General features: G+C 47.4%; 1 protein-coding gene across 1 annotated transcript in view; it reads right to left on the bottom strand.

Moving 5' to 3' along the window:
• Positions 1–13627: 13627 nt before the first annotated feature.
• Positions 13628–20752, bottom strand: part of il1rapl1a (interleukin 1 receptor accessory protein-like 1a) — a 239425-nt gene continuing 232300 nt past the window's right edge. The window contains exons 9-11 of the mRNA XM_035394324.1: positions 18825–18995; positions 15799–15843; positions 13628–14379 (exon numbers count right to left, since the gene is read on the bottom strand). Coding sequence (XP_035250215.1) covers positions 13661–14379; positions 15799–15843; positions 18825–18995 — 935 coding nt within the window. The 3' untranslated portion in view covers positions 13628–13660. The remainder of the gene's footprint in view (positions 14380–15798; positions 15844–18824; positions 18996–20752) is intronic.

The following is a 20752-nucleotide window of genomic DNA, read 5'->3' as shown; positions in this document are numbered from 1 at the left end:
GAGTGCATGTGTTGGTGTGTGTGTGTGTATGTCTGCGTGTGAGAGTGCATGTGTTGGTGTGTGTGTGTGTATGTCTGCGTGTGAGAGTGCATGTGTTGGTGTGTGTGTGTGTCTACATGTACAGCTGACTCAACTGCACAATAAAGTGGTTTATTAGCAGACCTGATATGCACAGCACCTCGTCATCAAATATTGGGATGAAAGCACTGATGTCTCATTCAGTCCCCCCCCCCCACCCTCCTTCCCTCCCTCCCACCCTCCTTCCCTCCCTCCCTCCCTCCCCCCATCTCTGAGTGACAGATGATTAATTGTCTTCCAGTGCTGTGGTTTCAACATCATTGAAAAACAGTAAATATTAACGCTGACTGCGAGATATCAAGCCAAATGAAGGAGCCGTTCGTTATGAATATGGCTGACGAGAAGACGTGTCACGGTCTGCTGGGCGGCTGTAATCTCTCCTAATTTCTAATCCGAAGGATTCATTCAGCTGCGGTCAGACAAGGGCAGCGGTGTGGGTCAGGGGGGGGGGGGGGAACGCAGCGATGATAATGTACGCCTTTAACCAGATGGTGGCGAGTTTTGGAGGGAAAACCGCTTCGCATCCTTTTCATTTAAAAAAATAAAATAAAATACTTGAGGTGAAGGTGTGACACGGGTTAGCATGTAAAACGCTAGCCCTCGACGTTAGCCCCCGATGTTAGCCCTCGACGTTAGCCCCCGATGTTAGCCCTCGACGTTAGCCCCCGATGTTAGCCCTCAACGTTAGCCCCCGATGTTAGCCCTCAACGTTAGCCCCCGATGTTAGCCCTCGACGTTAGCCCCCGATGTTAGCCCTCAACGTTAGCCCCCGATGTTAGCCCTCAACGTTAGCCCCCGATGTTAGCCCTCACTGTTAGCCCCCTGATGTTAGCCCTCAACGTTAGCCCCCAATGTTAGCCCTCAACGTTAGCCCCCGATGTTAGCCCTCAACGTTAGCCCCTGATGTTAGCCCTCAACGTTAGCCCCTGATGTTAGCCCTCGATGTTAGCCCCCGATGTTAGCCCTCACTGTTAGCCCTCGATGCTAGCCCCTGATGTTAGCCCTCAACGTTAGCCCCTGATGTTAGCCCTTGATGTTAGCCCCCGATATTAGCCCTCGACGTTAGCCCCCGATGTTAGCCCTCAACGTTAGCCCCCGATGTTAGCCCTCACTGTTAGCCCTCGATGCTAGCCCCTGATGTTAGCCCTCGACGTTAGCCCCTGACGTTAGCCCCCGACGTTAGCCCCCGATGTTAGCCCTCGACGTTAGCCCCTGATGTGAGCCCTCGACGTTAGCCCCCGATGTTAGCCCTCGACGGCAGCGTCAGACGAGCGGACAAATGCGTGCGGAGACAGAACGTCCGGGGAGACGTCTAATCCAGGCACGGCTCGTCCTTTCGGTGAGCTGCCGGTGAGCCCAGCAAAGGTTCCTGACAATCTCATCAGAGCGAAAACCAGCAGGCGTGGAGAGCAGGGGCCAGAGAGGGGCATTATTGTTTTTCGCGGAGGATAACTCTGTTCTCCGATTTCGAAATGAGGACTGACCTGCCGTCTCCCAGACACGAGGAGAACACGTGTCTCTCAGTGTCGGGGGCGCAGGCTGAGTCGCTCCTGTCCGTCCCGTACATTCGTTTAATTAGCTTCACACGTGTGATTCGGAAGCAGAATGCCAAGGTGAGAGCGTCTGGCTGGGCAGCAAAAAAAAAATTCAGGACATTTTATTCCAAAAATAGCCTTGCGAGACGACTTGACCTCATGTGTGCTCTGTGGTTTCAGCTGAAAATGTTCCTCTGGGAACATATGCATTGCCTTTCCCCAGAAAGTCTCAATCGGGCACGGATGGTGAATGATAAGTGTGACATAAATCGCTTTTTCATAAAACTGAGCCCGTAATCTGTAGTTCTCATATCAGTGAATGTCACTGAAACAGCATGATTCTCACTATACCTCACATGATGCGCTGCCCATTCTCAAAGTGACTATTTTTGTGACTATCTTTTTTAAATTTTACAATCATGTCTTCATAAATATCAAACTATAAAATAGTTCATATGACACCAAGATGGCACGGTTTATTTATTACACACGAGTCTACTATCACAGACGCCTTCAAGCCTACCCTGTGTGTGTGTGTGTGTATGTCTGTGCATTTGTGTGTGTGTGTGTGTGTGAGAGTGTATGTGTGTATGTGTGTGAGTGTGTGTGAGTGCATGTGTGTGAGAGTATGTGTGTGTGCATGTGTGTATGTGAGAGCATATGTGAGTGTGTGTGTATGTGTGTGTGTTTTTGTGAGTGTGTGAGTGTGTGTGTGTGCGTGTGAGAGTGCATGTGTGTAAGAGTGTGTGTGTGTGCATGTATGTGTGAGTGTATGTGTGTATGTGAGAGCATATGTGAGTGTGTGCGTATGTGTGTGTGTTTTTGTTAGTGAGTGAGTGTGCGTGTGTCTGTGTGTGTGCGTGTGCGTGTACTGCAGGCTCCTGTCTCCCCCATTATGTCAGCTGGAACCAGAGGGCGCAGGATTTATAGAAATGCAGGGAAATAAGTATCCCTGTGAAGCGGCTCCTCCTCTCCCATCGTCTCGCGGAGAGGAAGCGCGACAAAAACGTCTCCTTCCACCCGCCCCTCATTTCCTCTGCGCTTTTCTTCCTCCATCTCTCCACCTCCCCAACTATCTTCTCACCAATTAGCCCTCTAATTATGTAAGATAATAACGAGGCGAGCGGTTCTCTTCCCACTAATAAAGACACAGCTGCCACCGAGCTCTGCCGGCTCCCTGCCAGACTGTGGGCGGACGCTGCCGTTACCATGGCACCACCAGCCGGTGATGTCATCAGAGGGAGACCGCGGGCCGCGTTTAGGAACGGTTTCCTTCGGGACAAGACGTTCATCGGAGGTCACGGACAGGTGCGAACGCGCCCTGGCCTCGAGTCCTTCGCCTGTTCGTACCTTTCGTCCCAATTTGGACAGGCGCAGGAACACCCTCTCTCTCTCTCTCTGCATCCGGAGGGTACAGACCACCGTCTCAGCAGCACGGTCAGGGGAATGTGCCGTGACCACAGGCCATGCCAGGCCCGTCCCATACCGGATCAGAAGATTTGTTACAAGATTAAGAGGAAACTTGGCCTCCTTGTTTTTATTTTTGAATCAAACGAAGGTGCCCAAACACAGCCCAGGCGACTCTACTCTGACAAACAAATAACAGAGCAGAGAACTGCACAAAAACGTTATGCAAGTTCACAAGTTGGACACTAATTATGTGACCAAGACTATTTAATTGCCATTTAAACAAATATATTTCTTTATACTGGGGTGAAAATAGCTCTAATGGACAAGTCACTAGAATTAGTCCTAACTTCAACGCAAACTGAGTCGTGTTGCTTAGGTTCTTTCACTCAGTGAGGCGTCCTGCCTGAGGGACTATTAGATAGAGTGACAGAGATATATCATAGTTCCTGTCAAACAAGCAAACATTAAGTTCACACTGCGCTAAGAAAGAAAAAAGACTGAGCGACCAATCAAACAAAACATCAAAATTACACTTTTGTTTAGAACCAAAGTGGCCTTTGGTGGAAAAGCGCTCCTCATCAAAGAGATCAGCTCCAAAGATCAAGGAAGCCTTGTTGTTTTCTCAAGCAGGTAGACCCTTGCTCTCAGCACAGGGAGTCTGTCTACACGACCTCCACAGAAATGAAAAAAAAAAGAAAAACAAAAAGCCGGACTGTGAAGCCAAAGCTTCTGTGTGGCTGAAGAGCTTCTGAAGCCGAAGAGCAGACTTGCCTTGGGCTTCATTGATCAAATACAAAAAAAAAAAAAATCTCCCCTGAAGCAAAAGGCGCTTTTAAGAACCTTAAAACATATTTTCACGAATGAATAATTTATTGGATTTCTCGGGACAGGCGCTCTGCGGTTAATTTATTATGTGCGGTGCAAAGGTTCAAACGAGGCTGGTCCCGCTGTGTCCTTATAACGCCCGGAACCCTGGAGCAGTCCGCTGCAGTGACCAGGGCCGCCACTAGAGGGCAGTGCACCGCCACGGCCTCGCGTTGAGTCGTCTCCTCGTTTAATTCCCTTTGGACTTTGAAGTAACGGGAAGCAGTATCTGACAGTCATCTATTGCGCACGCATCGTTATTGCAAAGCACACAGGCGACGTTGAAAAGGAACTTTCGGTGCGAGAGAATGAAGCTTCCAAAACTTTGGAGTGTATTTTCTGAGGCAGAGAAAGAACATTTAAAAAGAGAGCGAAACAGTCTCTAAGACGAGAAGGATAGAGGGAATGAACGAGTGTGACTTTTTCCAGCTCTAATGCCTGCTAAAAAAAGAGTGCATTTCGGAGTACAAAAAAATCAAGTAAGTCAGGAGAGGCAAAGTCACTCTTTTACCAGAGGTTGGAATGCAGAACTCCAAAGAGCCTGAGATACCAGTCTTTCTTAGGCAGAAGGATTTCGGATATTTTTAGTTAAAATTTTCTGCTTACTCCCATAATTCTGTACACACGGCTTCACAATCCAAAAAAATGTGTGTTTATTTTTGGTCAGTGTGAATGCCTTTATAACTGCCGTACTGCCACATTACAGAGAGAAATGAACAGAATCCAGTAAACATCGATTCACTGAGCTGTAGCACTTCTTCCCCTCTGCAACAAACCAGTGTGGACGTCCAAATAAACTAGGCCTGACAGTTTTCCCCTGACAATGCATTAGTTGTTGCCGGGTAAGTAGCCTAACCACTGAGACAGAGCCATAGGCCTCTCTGGCACAAACACAGAGGGAGATGCTGACCACTGGGCCTCGTGGTAAATGGTAAATGGACTGCATTTATATAGCGCTTTTATCCAAAGCACTTTACAATTGATGCCTCTCATTCACACACACACTCACACACCAACGGTGAAAGGCTGCCATGCAAGGTACCAATCAGTTCGTTGGGAGCAGTTAGGGGTTAGGTGTCTTGCTCAAGAACACTTCGACATGCCCAGGGCGGGGGATCGAACCGGCAACCCTCCGACTGCCAGACAACCGCTCTCATTCACATGATAAGTGATCCCAAGGTCTAGATTGACCTGTGAGTGGTCAATGTGTCGCATCAGCGCTGGTCTCTGGGCCTGAGAGCAGAACCAAATCTGCACAACCAGCAGTGTTGTGGATAACCGATTCCTCCCAGACTGGGGGTAACCCCAGACTGTGGGTAACTGACAGAGCTACCCACTCTGTCAGTGGGTAAATCTTCAGGGTGTCAAAGTGTCAACATGAAGGTAATGAGGCACAACCTTGATAAAGATTAGAAAAAAAAATGTTATTCTGCATGATCAAAAAATTGGGAAATTATCTTTTTTTAATACTAATACAATTGCTCAGTGAACAAGATTTTTTATTACCAAGTCATTACAAAGGCCTGTTCCATCTGGCTACATACACTGACACACACACACACACACACACACACACGTACCTGACATCACTGCCAACAGCAAATATGTCCTTATTTCTCTTGCGTGCTGATTAAATCGTTGTCGTGCTTACAAGGCGCTCCGCGGGCTGCATAAGTGAGAAGGCCATCTGGTTCCCAGCGCCCCTCACGCTGACCGTGGGGGGCCTCAGCCCGCCACCCTGCCACCCTGCCACCCCGCCAGACCCGTCAGACCCGTCAACACACCCGCGTTCCGCCAGGCGAGCACAGCCCGCGCTCCCGCCGAGCTACGCGCTACATGCTACGCGCTACACGGTACACGCTACGCTCTATGCGCTACATGCTACATGCTACGCTCTACGCTCTACACGCTACACTCTACGCGCCGCGGCTCGGCTCGTCTCTAATTGGAGCGGTCTGATCTTTTTTTTTTACAAGGTGCGCTCCTGTCTCACGCGCTGCCTACAAATTCGCTCCGGCTGCTGACAGGACTCCTCCTGTCCAACAGAGACCTTCTGCCTCTCTCCCCTCTGCTGAATCATCACCCCGCGCTCTCCCTCTCTCTCTCGATAGTACAGAGACGTCCAGACAGGTTTTTTTTTTTTTTAGAATAGTCAGGCCATTATTGCGCTAATGAGCTAGCAGATGGCCGCCGTCTCCTCCCCGTACATCGAATGCAAATGGCCCCTTGACCCAACAAACGGGCCCCGTAGTCTCCTTTCCCCCCCCCAAATAATGTGACGACAATCCTTCAGACATTTTCCTCGACTGTTGTTCTGCCCGATTAATCCGACTTCAGGTACTAAAACGGGCGAGATGGACGAGACGGCGCCGAAGCTAAGCGAGCCAGTCGTGTGGATAAATGGTGCCGCTCGGTGGCTTTCTGGAGTGGACCAGCAGCGACCTTTCGCACTTCTTCTCAAACGGTTGTTATGGCGTACAGATTATTCACTTACCTGAGCAGCTGAGCTGAGATGAACCAGTACCTACCTACACAGAGAGACGGAGATAGAAATAGAAGAGAGTGAGAAGAGAGAGCATTCAAGCATCCTGACAGGTTGCCTTACTTTCAAACGCAAAATCTTTGAACTTTCCGGATTCATCGTTTTACGGCTGCCCCTCCCTCCTAGGTGAACGAGAGCACATTTGGCACACAGCCTCCATGATGAAAGACTTCCTTCTTGCCGCTGACGCTTCCTCACCCTTCTTGCGAGCTTCCGTTATGATGAGAGTATTAAAAAAAAAAAAACAACCAAAAAAAAACAAAACAAAAAAATAAAATAAAATCAATAAAATCCTTCAAACGGTGCCTGTTTGGAACAAACTGGAAGGCGTCCGACATTCTCCTCCACTTGCTGTCCAAGCTACCTGCCAGATGGATGTGTAATGGCTGTCTTGTTTGACATCCTGGGTGGCTCTGTTTCAAAATGGACTGTCACTGGCACAGCTCCTCGCTGTCCTTCACACCTCATCTGGCCTGGGCCCTGTGCTCTGGGCCGCAGGTTTGTTTGTTTGCAGCTGTTACATAACGACCGTGTCACCTTCAGCATCCGCGCAGAAACCTGCTCAGTTTTGTACCGAAGGCTACGTGAGCGAACTGAAAGCTTCTCAGTTTAGTGCTAACGGCTACACGCTTGAACTGAAAGCTATTTAGCTTGGTGCTAAGGGCTATATACGCTTGAACTGAAAGCAGTTCAGTTTGGTGCTAAGGGCTACAAGTTCAAACTGAAAGCTATTTAGCTTGGTGCTAAGCGCTATATATTGAACTGAAAGCTGTTCAGTTCGGTGCTGGAGGCTACATGAGCAAACCGAAAGCTTCTCAGTTTAGTGCTAACGGCTACATGCTTGAACCGAGAGCTATTTAGCTTGGTGCTAAGGGCTATATACTTCAACTGAAAGCTGTTCAGTTCAATGCTAAGGGCTACACGAGCAAACTGAAACCTGTTCAGTCGATGTTTAGGCCTACACGCCCAAACTGAAACCTGTTCAGTCGATGCTTAGGCCTACACGCGCAAACTGAAACCTGTTCAGTCGATGCTTAGGCCTACATGAGCAAACTGAAACCTGTTCAGTCGATGCTTAGGCCTACATGAGCAAACTGAAACCTGTTCAGTCGATGCTTAGGCCTACATGAGCACACCGAAAACCTGTTCAGTCGATGCTTAGGCCTACATGAGCAAACTGAAACCTGTTCAGTCGATGCTTAGGCCTACATGAGCACACCGAAAACCTGTTCAGTCGATGCTTAGGCCTACAGGAGCAAACTGAAACCTCTTCAGTCGATGCTTAGGCCTACATGAGCAAACTGAAACTTGCTCTGTTCAGTGCTAAGGGCTGCATGAGGGAACTGAAAGCTGATGAAGGCTTTGCTGGTGAAGTGTGATGTCATTAGTGAGTCACGAGATAGACATAATTGCAAATTGATTAATTAATCGCACCATTATTACAAAAGACATAGATTTAACAACACAGTCTACTGCAACTCTTCTGTGCGCTGTTACAACAGGACTAGAGCATCTGCGTTAGCAACAAATATGTAGCCTACATGGGAATTCTGCAGTAGCTGATTAGTGATTTGCGGCAGGAATACATTTTTGAATAAAACAATTACCTCAGTGGCCAATTCTATATATATTTGGCATCTGTGCTGGGTTTAAAAAAAATTAAATTAGGGAGCTAGGGAGTGAAACAGTGGAACATGATAATCAGCGGAACACCACGCTTTAGTCTGACAAGCTAACTGGCACCATGACAACAGAAATGTTGCTAAGATACAGGGGTTGTTTATGCAGAGTAGGCTAGCTAACATTAGCATTTGGTGTAATGCAGATAATATTAAAGGAGTGTGTACCCCTCTTGGCTTCGATGGGGCTTAGAATAACTAAGTGCCAGGTTCTGTTGTGTAACTACAGTTCAGGGGTGAGTGCAGGACTTAAAATCAGCCTTGTTATGAGGGCAAAAAAAAAGAGAAAAGGGCTGTTGTCACTGCTACTTATGCTAGCGCCCACCGCAGTAACGTCAACATTACCAAAGGTTCTTCATCGACGAGGTGTGGGGCATTCGGCAAAGCTTGTTCCTCTAAAAACGATGACTCTTTACATTTTGTCTTCTACCCCCCCCCCCAAAAAAAAAAAAATTACATGTATACATTTGAACGGACTGACTTGGAGGCTCGAACCACTCACACCTTTCAACAATAGCAAAAAAGTAAAATGTTACTGTTATTGACATGCGTGTGTGCGCCAAGACAAATTGAAATGTGTAGCATGATAAAGGAAAGGAATTTTGTTCTGCTAAATCGTATTGGCATATTTCAAGTGGTTGTTTAGAGGCAATATAATGTTTTTATATTTTAAATTAAATACCTGATGATGATTGGTTAGAGGGAGAGTGCCCCCGCTCACATCTATAGAGTATTACAGTTTGTAGTCCCAAAACCCGGAAGTTCACCATAGCAACTTGTTAGCAACTTACTTTTTTAAAGCACGTAACGGCTTCGAAATACGATAAATTAACGGGTGTAATTTATCTCGTAGAACATAACGTGAAACTGTCTTAGGCATACGTTAACCACAGACCTTATTTTTCGACAGAAAACAAAATCCCTATGGGGGGGAAAAAAGCACTTGAAATCTGCCGAGGGAACCCGTGGTGGAAGAAAAAAAAGACGTCTTCACCGAGTGACTCCAGCACTGGCACCATGTCGATGGAAAAGTGCTACGAGTGACTCTGAGAACCAATCACTGTCAGAAACACAGTCGGCCGTCAACAACAGGCATTGTCTCCTGAAGTGATACAGGAAATTCATCGAGCCAACGGCTTACCTTACTGCAGTCCGATTCGTGAAAGAAGCAATGTACAGGGTTAGCCAAAAATTATCATACACTTGCATATTTTAATATTACAAGGAAAATTCGACATAAAAAGCATAGAGGATGAAATCTCTTTGAACTGTAGACATGAATGGAATGGTTATTCAACTGAAGCGTCTTGAATCTTTCCATAAGAGTCCGTTTATTCACCTACACGGCGTCATAACTGTTTCCAGATGTTTCATAATGATGAAGAAAATCTATGTTTAAAAAATCTATCGATTATTTAATGTATGCCGTTGTGTGCATACAGTGTTATTGTGAAATACTTTTTATAAAAATGGAATTTTATCATAGATCCTATAATGTGCACATACAATTGCATGTATTTAATGATAATTAAATACAAATTATATACAGTGGCAACATTTTATCAAATGTTAAAAAATACGTAGATATTTATTTTTTAGACAAATAGGCTATTAAAAATTCTCTTCACATTTATTATCAGTGGCGAGTGTATTGATGTAGAGTTAAAACTCAGATTTCCCCACACCAAATCACTAAGTGCCCACAGAAATTCAAGGAAAATAAAAAAGTAAAGCAATTATTAAACTGGATTTTATTATCATTAATAATAGTTTTTCTTCAATTAACATTGCAGGTACAGAATAAAAAAAGAAACAAAATCGAAACTAGAGAGACAAACAAAACCTTAACCTTTAGTCTCAGAACCTTGAAAGTGCCTGGAATTAATCTGTGCTATATATTATTATTATTATTAATTATTATTATTAATTATTATTATTATTATTATTAGAAAGGCTCATCAAACAATTCGCCGCTCGCTTGAAAAATGCAAACATTGGTTTTTTTTTTTAATGAGTGTGATTGGATTGTCTTAATATCATTTTCCATCTCCACATATACGTATATACACAATGTCTTACAAAACAAATACAGAGGAGGGAAAAAAGAAAAAAAAAAAGAAAGAAAAAAACTAAATTCTGATCGGCGCGCTCTCCTTACTTGTCCTGTACAGCACACTCACCCCCATGTTTAATGTGGGCTCAGCCATGGCGACCTTTGACCTCTCACTGTCCCTGCACACACACACAGCGGGTTGGCTCAAGCCAAACCTTCAGCACTGCGGGACACTAAATGGCTTAAGCGTGGCCTGTGGATTCGATGTGTTGCATATTTCAGATCTAAATGAAATCGGCTTTCAGCCGCCGCTGCGCTGCCCTCAGGAACTCTGCTGTGAACTTGCCGAACCTCTGTCAGCCTCGAGGTCGCCCTCACCTGATCACCTGACCTGACCTTACCTGACCTCGCCTGTGCTGAAGTGTACGTGTTTGTCCCAGAGTAGAGAGGTGGAAATGGGAGAAAGCTGAGCCTGCTTTCCCTCCCTCCTCTTCCGAATCGCTCCGTTTTTTTCCCCCCAAAACGGGAGGAGCCTAGAGCAGGGAGCCACAGGCCTGGAAGAGTCCTCCGGACCCTCAACGAGGCCAAGATGCATAATCAAAATGACATTACGCTCCTTATTTACTGAGACCTGGATGGGAGGAGGAAGAGGAGGAATGTCACTGAAGAGTTCAAAAACGTAATTTGGCATTAGTTGAAGTCTCAGTCTCCCTTGCCAAAAAATAAAAATACATTACAATAAAAACTAAAAAAATTCAAATCCCAGTAGTTTCTTAGAAATAATGAAACCTCCTGGATTCGGTTACAATTGGAATTAATTATTCTGAAACAGTAATCCCTTGCATATCCAATACAAACATGCTTGTCTGACCTAATATGTCCACTGTGATTCCGCTTCATTTTGGCGACTTTAATAATGATGATGTTTAGCATGCAGCTGCGTAACGTTTGCAGTCGAAAGACAGAAAGCTTCAGGGCGGCGCTTCGAGTTCCACTCCAAGAAATCCTGGGGCACGGGAACACGAAAGAAACGACCCAACCATGAACCGCACGACATCAAACTCCCGAATTTACGGTACAGTAATGCAGTAACTCCTGAATTTACGGTACAGTAATGCAGTAACTCCGTAAGTGCTTTTCGTTCTGACACGACTACCTGCATCCCATAATCAGAAGAGCTAATAACCGCCACTAGTTTTGTAGGGATTCAGATAAACTGAAGATACTGAATAAATCTGCAGTTTAAAGAGGCTTTTGTCCTGTTACGAACATACAGATGCAACATGGAAACAGTGCCCCTGCCATTACATTGGCAATCTTAAAGATTCCAGCCTCCGGAACATTCCATGAGCATTCTACTACGCAGAAAGACCTCCACTAGTGACGAGCAACACTGTCATTTATTCATATTTGCTGACAACTTTTGAAAATAAAGTTACAAAACGTAACGTTATGCATTTGAACACCTATCAAACGCATTAAAGAAGAATCACAGTGAATATACTGCGTATTCCGAGTTAAAGATTTTTTTAGACCAAGCGTGTTCTGGTGGTTCCTGAGCCAGCCGCATATGCAAGGGATTACCGTGCTAATTTCAGAGCGCAGAGGCAGGCCTAATCTCCTAATTCTACCCTGGACACACCTGTGGATGATACGGCGAAGGTTTCAGACTGTGTGTTGGATGCGGTACCACAACTTACATACAGGAGGCGCTGTCTGTGGAGTAATGGGAGGCACTAAGAAGAGGTCAAGGATTATAGTGTGCAGTGAAAAAAAAAACAAAAAAACTAACGTCTGTGAGTCTATAGAAATAGGCAATTTCTATCAAAGTGTGAATTGTGTTTATATATATATGTAGAATACATATGTAGTTGCTATGCATACTTATAAAATAATTCCTTCAAAGCAGATTTTAAAAAAAGTCTTTCAAACACAAAAAACATACCCCCAACCCCAAACCATGATTAAAGTACCCCTCCCCACCCAACCCAAACAATGATTAAAGGTAGAATATTTTTTTTCAGATTCATATCTTATGTCAAGAAGTTGACCAAAACACCAAATACGCATTTTCTTCTTCTTCTTCTTTTTTTTTTTTGTATCTTAAATTAAAAATGGGACATTAAGTGAAGGGCTCAAAATCCACTTTGTTGACCTTCGGAGTCCAGGAACCGTGTGTAGCAAAGTGGTGTAGAAAATCCGGCAGATCCCTCGCTTCGCCCGCTCCACCCGAGTGGAATGAAGTAAATGTGAGGAAGTGAGACTTTTCCAAGCAAATGTTTTTTTTGTCATAAAAAAATATACTTCTTCTTTTAAAATAATCTACGGATTTTTTTTCTCTCTCTCTCTCTCTCTCTTATAAGGTGAGATGTCTCTTTGCTATCGACCGAAACAGCAATGCCGTTTTTTTAAATTTCTCTTTTAAATATAAAATATTAAGCTCTTGAGAAAGATGAAGCTGGATCCCTCCCCCCCCCCCCACCCCACCCCCATTAGAGACCGCCCTCGCAACCCCATACCCAACCCCCCCCCCCGGCCCCCCCACCCCCTTCCTCTCCCATCACTCGGGAAGAAATATTACCATCAAGCTTCTTGTACCTTTTGCATAATCAATGTTTTTCTTAAATGGATCCACTTAAAACTAGATATACACACCTCACATAGGCCAACCTCCTTCGAAATACACTGTTATATCCAGGCAATCCCAAAAAGTGTTTAAACAACTAACGAACGAAAGAGATTCTTAAACAACACTAAGTCAATATTAAACAAAAAAGGAAATAGTCCAGTCTAAGTCATAGACGTGCTCTCTGTTCTGTTTCCATACCAAAATAAGAAAGCAAAAAAAAAAAAGAAGAAAAACAAAAACAACTAGAACGTAAGAAAAGAGCTGATGACGGATAAAAACAAAGCCATAATGTATAATAGGCAACAGAAATGTCGAATGAAAACACAAAGAAACAGGAAGACACTGATGCTACAAATAAATTGCAAATATGTACAAGACCCTGTTTTCCCTGTGTTTGTGTGTGTTTGTGTGTCTGCGTCTCTGTGTGTGTGTGTGCGTGACTGTGAGCGTGTGTGTGCGCATGCATGTATGCGTGTGTGTATATGCGTGTGCGCATTTGGACGTACGCGATGCGCGTGTGTGTGTGTGTGTCAAAAGGGTGTACTTTGTTTCTCCAGTCCTTTTAATACCAGCTGTCCATTTTTTTTTTGTTATTTTTATTTTAAATTTTTTAAAGTTTAAATTCCTGTTTTGTAGTTTTTGTTTTTTTTCCCTGTGGATTTTCGGGGTCGAGTTCAGCAGCAGCAGTCGCTGGGGTCCGAAAAACTACGAACCTCCATGACGGTCCTCCCCGAACGTGAACCGCCCCCCCCTTCCCCCCCCACCCCCGCCCCCACCCCCAACCCCCCCTCCTCCACCTCCGCTCCCCTAAACCCCGCCCCTGCACCGCCCGTCCCGTCCCGTCCCCGCCCCGCCCCGCTCTCCGCGCCGTCACCAGATGACGCTGGAGATGCTGGTCTCCCGCGGCAACAGCGGGAGCATGGCGTTGTTGGCGTGCGCCTCCTCCAGGCTCTGTTCCCGCGGCGACTTGGCCTGCGGCCGCTGGCCGTTGAGCAGAGTCATGGGGATGTTGCAGTAGGTGTGCTGGTTGCCCAGCGACGAGGGCAGGGTGCCGCCGGCCGGCACGTCGTACTCGTAGCTGCGGTAGTAGTGTTTCTGCCGCATCTGGGTGTGGTAGGTGTTGTGGAAGGTGGAGCGCAGCTCCGGGTGGGCCGTCGCCATGGCGGTGGAGGTGGCGGCCGCCATGGAGATGGCGGAGACGGTCTGCAGCTCGCCGAACGGGCCCTGCTCGCTGGCGTCCAGCACGGGCTCGCGGGCGGCGCCCGGCTCGGCGGGGCGGAAGGGCATCTCGTAGCGCAGCCGCTTCCAGAACTTGGAGCTGAGCTTGCTGCTGGCAGGGCCGCGCCACTTGATGACGGTCAGCGTCTTGATGGTGTGCTTGAGCGCCTCCACCTCCTGGTAGTTCATGATGCCGCGCAGCTCGGCGCACTCGATCAGGATCACCTTGATCTCGCCGGTCGCCAGCATGTTGCGCAGCCGCGTCTCCAGCTCGAAGATGCTCCAGCCGCGCCGCACCACGTAGTTGGGCGTCATGACGATGATCAGGCGCTTGCTCTGGTCCACGCAGCGCGCCACGTCCTCGATGTACGCTGGGGGGAAAGGGGGATGAGGAGAGAGAGAGAAGGAGGGAGAGAGAGGGAGGGAGGGAGGGGGAGAGGGAGAGAGAGAGAATGGGACAGAATTTGAACGAGTACAGAGAGAGTGATGATGGAAAGAGGAGAAGGGAAAAGGGGAGAGACAGAGAGAGATAGAGAAAGAGAGTATACTTTCCTTACTATAATGGAAACACTATTTATAATTTGTCATTGAACACATCATACAGTATTGCTATATTAAATGTCTGAACAAAAGATGTGCTTGATTCGGTATCAAAATACATCATCATCATTTTAACTTAGTAAGTCTCGATTCACCCTAAAAATGTACTGGCTACAGATCTATGAGCTTCTCCTGAGCTGCAGGTAATGGTCATGCTGCTGATTCCCATGTGATCTCAGGCAGCCAATAAAACACCAGTATATTAATTTAGCAAAAGCCACAGCAGGAAGTGACATCACTGATGCATAGCACTAGCATCTAGAATAGCACAAGTCATCACATTAATCCACACTGTTCAAACATGATTAAAGTCATTTATCTACACTCTCACCTCAGGACACACATTTGTTGGAAACACACACACACACACACACAATGGGGACACAAACGAGACAGAAAAGCGCAGGACTGAATGATGGCTTTAGGACTAACTCATGTTTTCTGATTATATTCCTCAGTACTCAAACTAAACAGAAGTGGGGCGGGGAGGGGGAGTGGGGGGGGGGGGTGGTGGTGGTAAGGCCCTTGTTATTCAATCCCAGATATGTGGAAGAGAACTGTAACCAAGGGCAACGATCAGAAAGGCCTTTCCTTGTCAGCTTTGCAAAGGTAATAATAATCTGGGCTGTTGAGAACAGAACAGGAGAATGTTCAGGTGCTCAGGCCCTAAGCTGATGTAAGCATTGCTGGAGGGGGGGTGGGGGGTGGGGAAGGGGGGTTGGGTTTCAGAGCAGAACGACCTGCCGGCTGGGGGGGGGGGGGGGGGGGGGGGGGGGGGAGCTTTAAACGGCTCGACTGTGCTCAGCCTCAGTCACACAGGGCTTCAACAAAGGGGGTGTGTCCTTACTGCCCTGAGCCTACAGTACCCACCCCACCTCTCTCTGTCACTGCTTTCACCTCTCTTTGCCTCCAATTCTCCCCCTCATTCTATCTCTCCATCTCTCTCTCTCCCCCTCTCTTTCTCTCATCCCAGAGCCTCACATGGAAACTTTGCTGTATGTAACGAGGCTCTTCATGAACAGGGGACCATCCCGCCCCTTTTAAAAAAACGGGACGTGTCCGCACCCCCCCGGCTGTTAGCCGTTAGCTAGCGGCCCGTACAGTAAGTGTGGAACTCATGCAGCTGGGCTGTCCCCACACCTCGGCCTATGGCAGGAGCACACACGAGAAGCTAAAAGAAGGTTCTGTACCTCTAAGGAGTCTTGTATCATCCTGGAAATGATCATTGGTGAAACCTAAACATAAATATTTCAACATTCAAACTATGACCAGAAAAGACCGTAGAAAAGCATCAAGAGAGACACAGCAAGGGGGACTTTAACACAGGACTGGCATAAACTTTCTTTTTTTCTCTCTCTCACTCGTTTTTTTTTTTACCCTCCTTTTTTACCGCCGACAGTTTATTCCAGTTTAATACGGGACTAGGAGTGACAGATTTACGCAGGTCCGTGTGTTTTTTTTACGCACACTTATTACACTGTAGTAAGTGGCTTGTAAGCGACCTTAATTAAGACGGAGTGATTCCGCATTCAAAAAATTCTTACTAGTGTTATGCGTGCAAAAAATGCCGCGTTCGCGAACGCGTGCGGTTTTGTGCATTCACAACACGAGCTGGATAAACTGCATTATCTGCCGTTTCTGGCTGACTGCATGCCTGGGCTCAAATCACGAGGAGAGTTGTTTTCTCTTGTAAAAGCTAATTGGGCAGCCCACAATAGAGATTGATCATGGATTACAGGCTGGTATTTGGATTGGAAGTCCCCTATTTGAGTTTATAATCTGGCCGTGGTGTGCAGAATGCATACACACGCGCACACACACACGGACGTTTGGTCTCCTCCTGTCCCGTATTACCGACCGACAGTCCCCATGAACACAGTGCACAGTAAACGAAACGCTGCACATTATGGTTCAGACAGATGCACATCACGTAAAACAGAGGGGGGGGGGGGATGATGAGGGGGAACAGACAGAGGGAGAGGTGGCACAGTCACTGCTCACAAAGACTGAGGAGAGGTGCGATTGGACAGGGGGATACAGTACCAGTACCCACCCTGCGAGGCTCCCACCCTGTGCCCCGCCCCCCCCCCCACCCCACCCCTCCCAAGGAGACACAGCACATATTTTAAAAATAAATTAGACTAGAAGGGTGTGCTGACACCGTCATTATGTTATGCTCGTACCGAATATACTTTGCTTGCTGACGTTCAAATTAAACTGCATCTAAGGAAAAAGAAATGTAACCATCCTATCTTAGTTTGGTATTATACTCTATAAATGCCACCAAAAACCATTTGCATTTCTACACCAATCAGCGCTGAGTGTGTGTCTGACTGCCTGTCACTAATGATCTCATCACCTCTCATTCATCCTTGGTGAATTTTCCTACTTTTATATTTAGAAGGTGGTCTATATTTATCAACAAACAGAGACCACCTTGTGCAAACAAGCCGCAGCACAGCTTTTTGGAGTTCCGCGTTTCATAAAAAGCTTTTTTAACATCTATTGAATGTGCCAAATTTAGACAGAAAATTTGCACGCATTTATTAAAACACCCAAACAAGCATCCACAGTCATGTTCATTATGCGAGAGCTTTCTCTGTGGATGTTCCATACAGAGTCAGAAGGAGTGTTATACATGCTGTAGAAATAATTCCTCGCAGTTGCATTAAAACTTTAAGTGAACTTTGAACATTTGTTTTTTTACTCTCTGGTCAAGTATATGAAACTGAAATGGTCAGCTGCGTTAAATGACACTGAAATGGCCCCCTCCACCGGCTGCAGGATTTAAATGCCAGTTCAAACTGGGTGTGGTTTCAACTGGGTAAGTCTGGTAACCACTCAACTCGACACAACTGCAAAGCAAAACCCCTGCGTTCAGTGCTCCTGCAGGGCAGAACACACCTGCGTTCAGTGCTCCTGCAGGGCAGAACACACCTGCGTTCAGTGCTCATGCAGGGCAGAACACACCTGCGTTCAGTGCTCCTGCAGGGCAGAACACACCTGCGTTCAGTGCTCCTGCAGGGTAGAACACACCTGCGTTCAGTGCACCTGCAGGGCAGAACACATCTGCGTTCAGTGCACCTGCAGGGCAGAACACACCTGCGTTCAGTGCTCCTGCAGGGCAGAACACACCTGCGTTCAGTGCTCCTGCAGGGCAGAACACACCTGCGTTCAGTGCACCTGCACAGCAGAACACACCCGTGTTCAGTGCTCCTGCAGGGCATAAGCTCCTGTGTTTTGTTCAGTCCTTTTGAGTCTGCCTCAGTGAGAGAAAGCTGTGCAGCTGATGCAGCTGCAGCAGACGGATCACAGGTGCCTGTCTGACCAACTCAAACGCCCCCCCCCCCCCCCCCAAACCCGCCAACCCGCCCCCCAAGCACCCCCAGGTGCGGCTCCCGTCCCGCCCAAATTCTAAAATCACCAGCCGGCTCGTTCCCCGCAGAAGAACGGCCCAGGACGGCCGCACAAACAGTCTGCACGCCTTAAATAAAGCATACGGCCGGGACAGGCCGGCGAAGCGGCGTGATGCATGAACTACTCCGGCTGATTTAGGCCTGGGGGGCGCGGGGGGCGCGGGGGACGCACCAGGACGTGATAAGTGGGGCAGCGCGTGCCACGCTTCTGAGGCACAAGCCTCACCGACGATGATGGAAAGGTTGGCATTACTTAAAGTACAGCTGCTGAAAACTTTCCCCGTGTCCCCTCCCGTCCCGGTCCCCGTCCCCGTCCCACAGGTAAGAGGGGCGCCGTTGGGGAGAAATACGAGGAATGCTAAATTATTTCTCCTCCCCGCGTCGTCTGGGAGTCGCCGTCGCCATAACAACTGATTAATGCGTCGTTCGCCCGGCGACGGTTTATACGTCGTCAGCGAATCCCGCGTCGTCTCCTGGGAATAATTAGACCGGCCTTTTTTTTCGGGGCGCCTGTCGTTTGACAAATGAGACTGGCAGCGCCGGACGGCCCGAGCCACAACGGAACCGGGAGCGGCGCCTCATTACCCGAATCGCACCTGTTCCCCTTTATGACCCAGTGCCGGCCCTTCGGGTGCAAAAAGCAACAGATTTATGGAGAGGAAGGCGGGACACAGTCAGGCTTTTATGGAATGATGTGTGTTTCTGAGGTGGTGTGACGCACAGAGGTGTGACAAAAAAAACAAAACAAACCACACACATAACGACAACCACGGCCGCCACAAACCCCGCGGACTACTTACTTCCTGTCGGGATCAAATCTCTGTCTGGAATGAAGAGTTTATACCCATAATGCTTTTCCAGGACGTCGGGCAGGATCTCCAGCGCAAAACGCTCCTCTTCGCGCGTTTCCTGGCTCCACTGGTCCGGGTCCACTTTGGTGTAGGACAGGTACGCGTCGTAGTCCTTGTTTTCTGCGTGGGTGACAAAAAAAAAAAAAACCTCACTCCCTTCCTTCCCACCACCATCACCAGGCTGGTGTTAGCCAGGGAACAGCGTCATTCGATACTTCAACCGCTCGGACAAATGATCACTTACACAGTCTGTACCAGGGGTTCACAAGATCAGCCCGAGGTACCCTTCTCCATTCCACAAATGATTTCGTTTAAATGATAAATGTGTCTAAACTTTCAGTAATTAGGAGCCCCACATATTTAATTTGTAAGTCCGTAATTTAATCAATTAAAGTGTAGTCTCAGTCTCAAGGAATCATTCGCCTTGTTGAGAATGATAGAAAACCAGGGAGTCAGTTGATCTGAGAGGTGAACACGGGACATTTACTCTTTACGGCAAACGCAGCTGTTTCTGACAGCGTGACCTTAGGAGAGCAATCCACCCTTCCTCAGAATTTACTATTACAATTTAGGGAAACAAACACTGGTATCCATGGGTGCCAGGGATAGAGACCGAGATCCCGCGCAGATTATATACCGCATGTTTGAAAGTCGTCGGTCCCACTGGAGGAATGGAAACTACGCAGCAATTCGCCCCTAGATATGGCTTTTCAAAAATGAAAAGGTAACGTTACAAACAGTCAGCATGACGCCCCGTCTGATGGCTGCTTGCATTGAAACGCCGTGTTGGAGCTCCAGAAACGGGCCTTTTCAGACTCGCGACCTAGAGAAAGAGCCTCGGCCCTCCCCTGCCGATCGCCCGCCGTTCTTCCAAAATGGCTGAAAGGAGTGTAATGGGCTGTCCTGCGGGGAACCCTGCCGGAGAGCTGTTTCTGGACCGCCCCCCCATGTGTGCCCACCTGCGTGGTGCGCTGAAGGTTTGGTCAGGAGCCTCTCTCTCTCTCTCTCGCTCTCTCTCTCTCTCTCTCCTCCCGCTGCCTCCCTGATGGCCTGCTAACACAGGGCCTGCGTGTACAGACTGCTGGGGGAACTCTGATCTTTCTGATTGTCTGCTCGGTGTGGGGGGTGGGGGGGGGGTGTCTCCTCTGTGTTGCAACAAAGGAAACAAATAGAGGGACAATGGGACAATCATCCCAAGGGGAAAAGGAAGAAGCACTGACTCAGCAGCAAGAGCCAGACGAGAGGGATGGGGGGGGGTGAGCTTACATTTGTGGCACCCCTGCAAACAAGTAGCAGATCTGATTATTCACAAGAGCGCCATCTAGAGGTTTGATATCTGAGCGTGTTACTCAGTAGCTCACTGATCACACACAGTAAACACTGCAAAATACGGAACCAAGAGAATCCCGTACAGGACTTCTAACCCTTTTCTGACGGAAATATGGGAAATCCCAGTCAATGTGGAACGGGGTGGAGAGCTTACCCCTGGAATGTTTAAACAAAGGCAACACATTTTTCCAATGCCATTTTGACCCTGAGACGTCAAGACTGAAGAAACATGCTGAGGGTTCAGGAGAGACCTGGCCCACAGACTGTATTAAGACAGATGGACTGTATTAAGAGGAATTTTATATTCAGTGTCAGAATGGTGAGGTCACACACTGACCAAGAAAAACTGTGATGGTACTGTAAGTCCAGAGTTTCGCTATACTGCATTACAAGTTCAACTGAGCAACTGAGCACAATTCAACCATAACTCTGAATTTACCCACCAGCACTCTGCAGGAACAGAAAGACCCACAATTGCCTTGAAGTTATCTGGGATTCTTTCAGTCCTCCAACGAAAAAATTCAGGGATCTGTCAGTCTTACGGAAAA

The sequence above is a fragment of the Anguilla anguilla genome, chromosome 15 (assembly GCF_013347855.1).
Source record: "Anguilla anguilla isolate fAngAng1 chromosome 15, fAngAng1.pri, whole genome shotgun sequence".
In the NCBI taxonomy this organism is placed as follows: domain Eukaryota; kingdom Metazoa; phylum Chordata; class Actinopteri; order Anguilliformes; family Anguillidae; genus Anguilla; species Anguilla anguilla.
The sequence above is the reverse complement of the archived record's forward strand: the minus strand, read 5'-3'. Positions and strand labels throughout refer to the sequence as shown.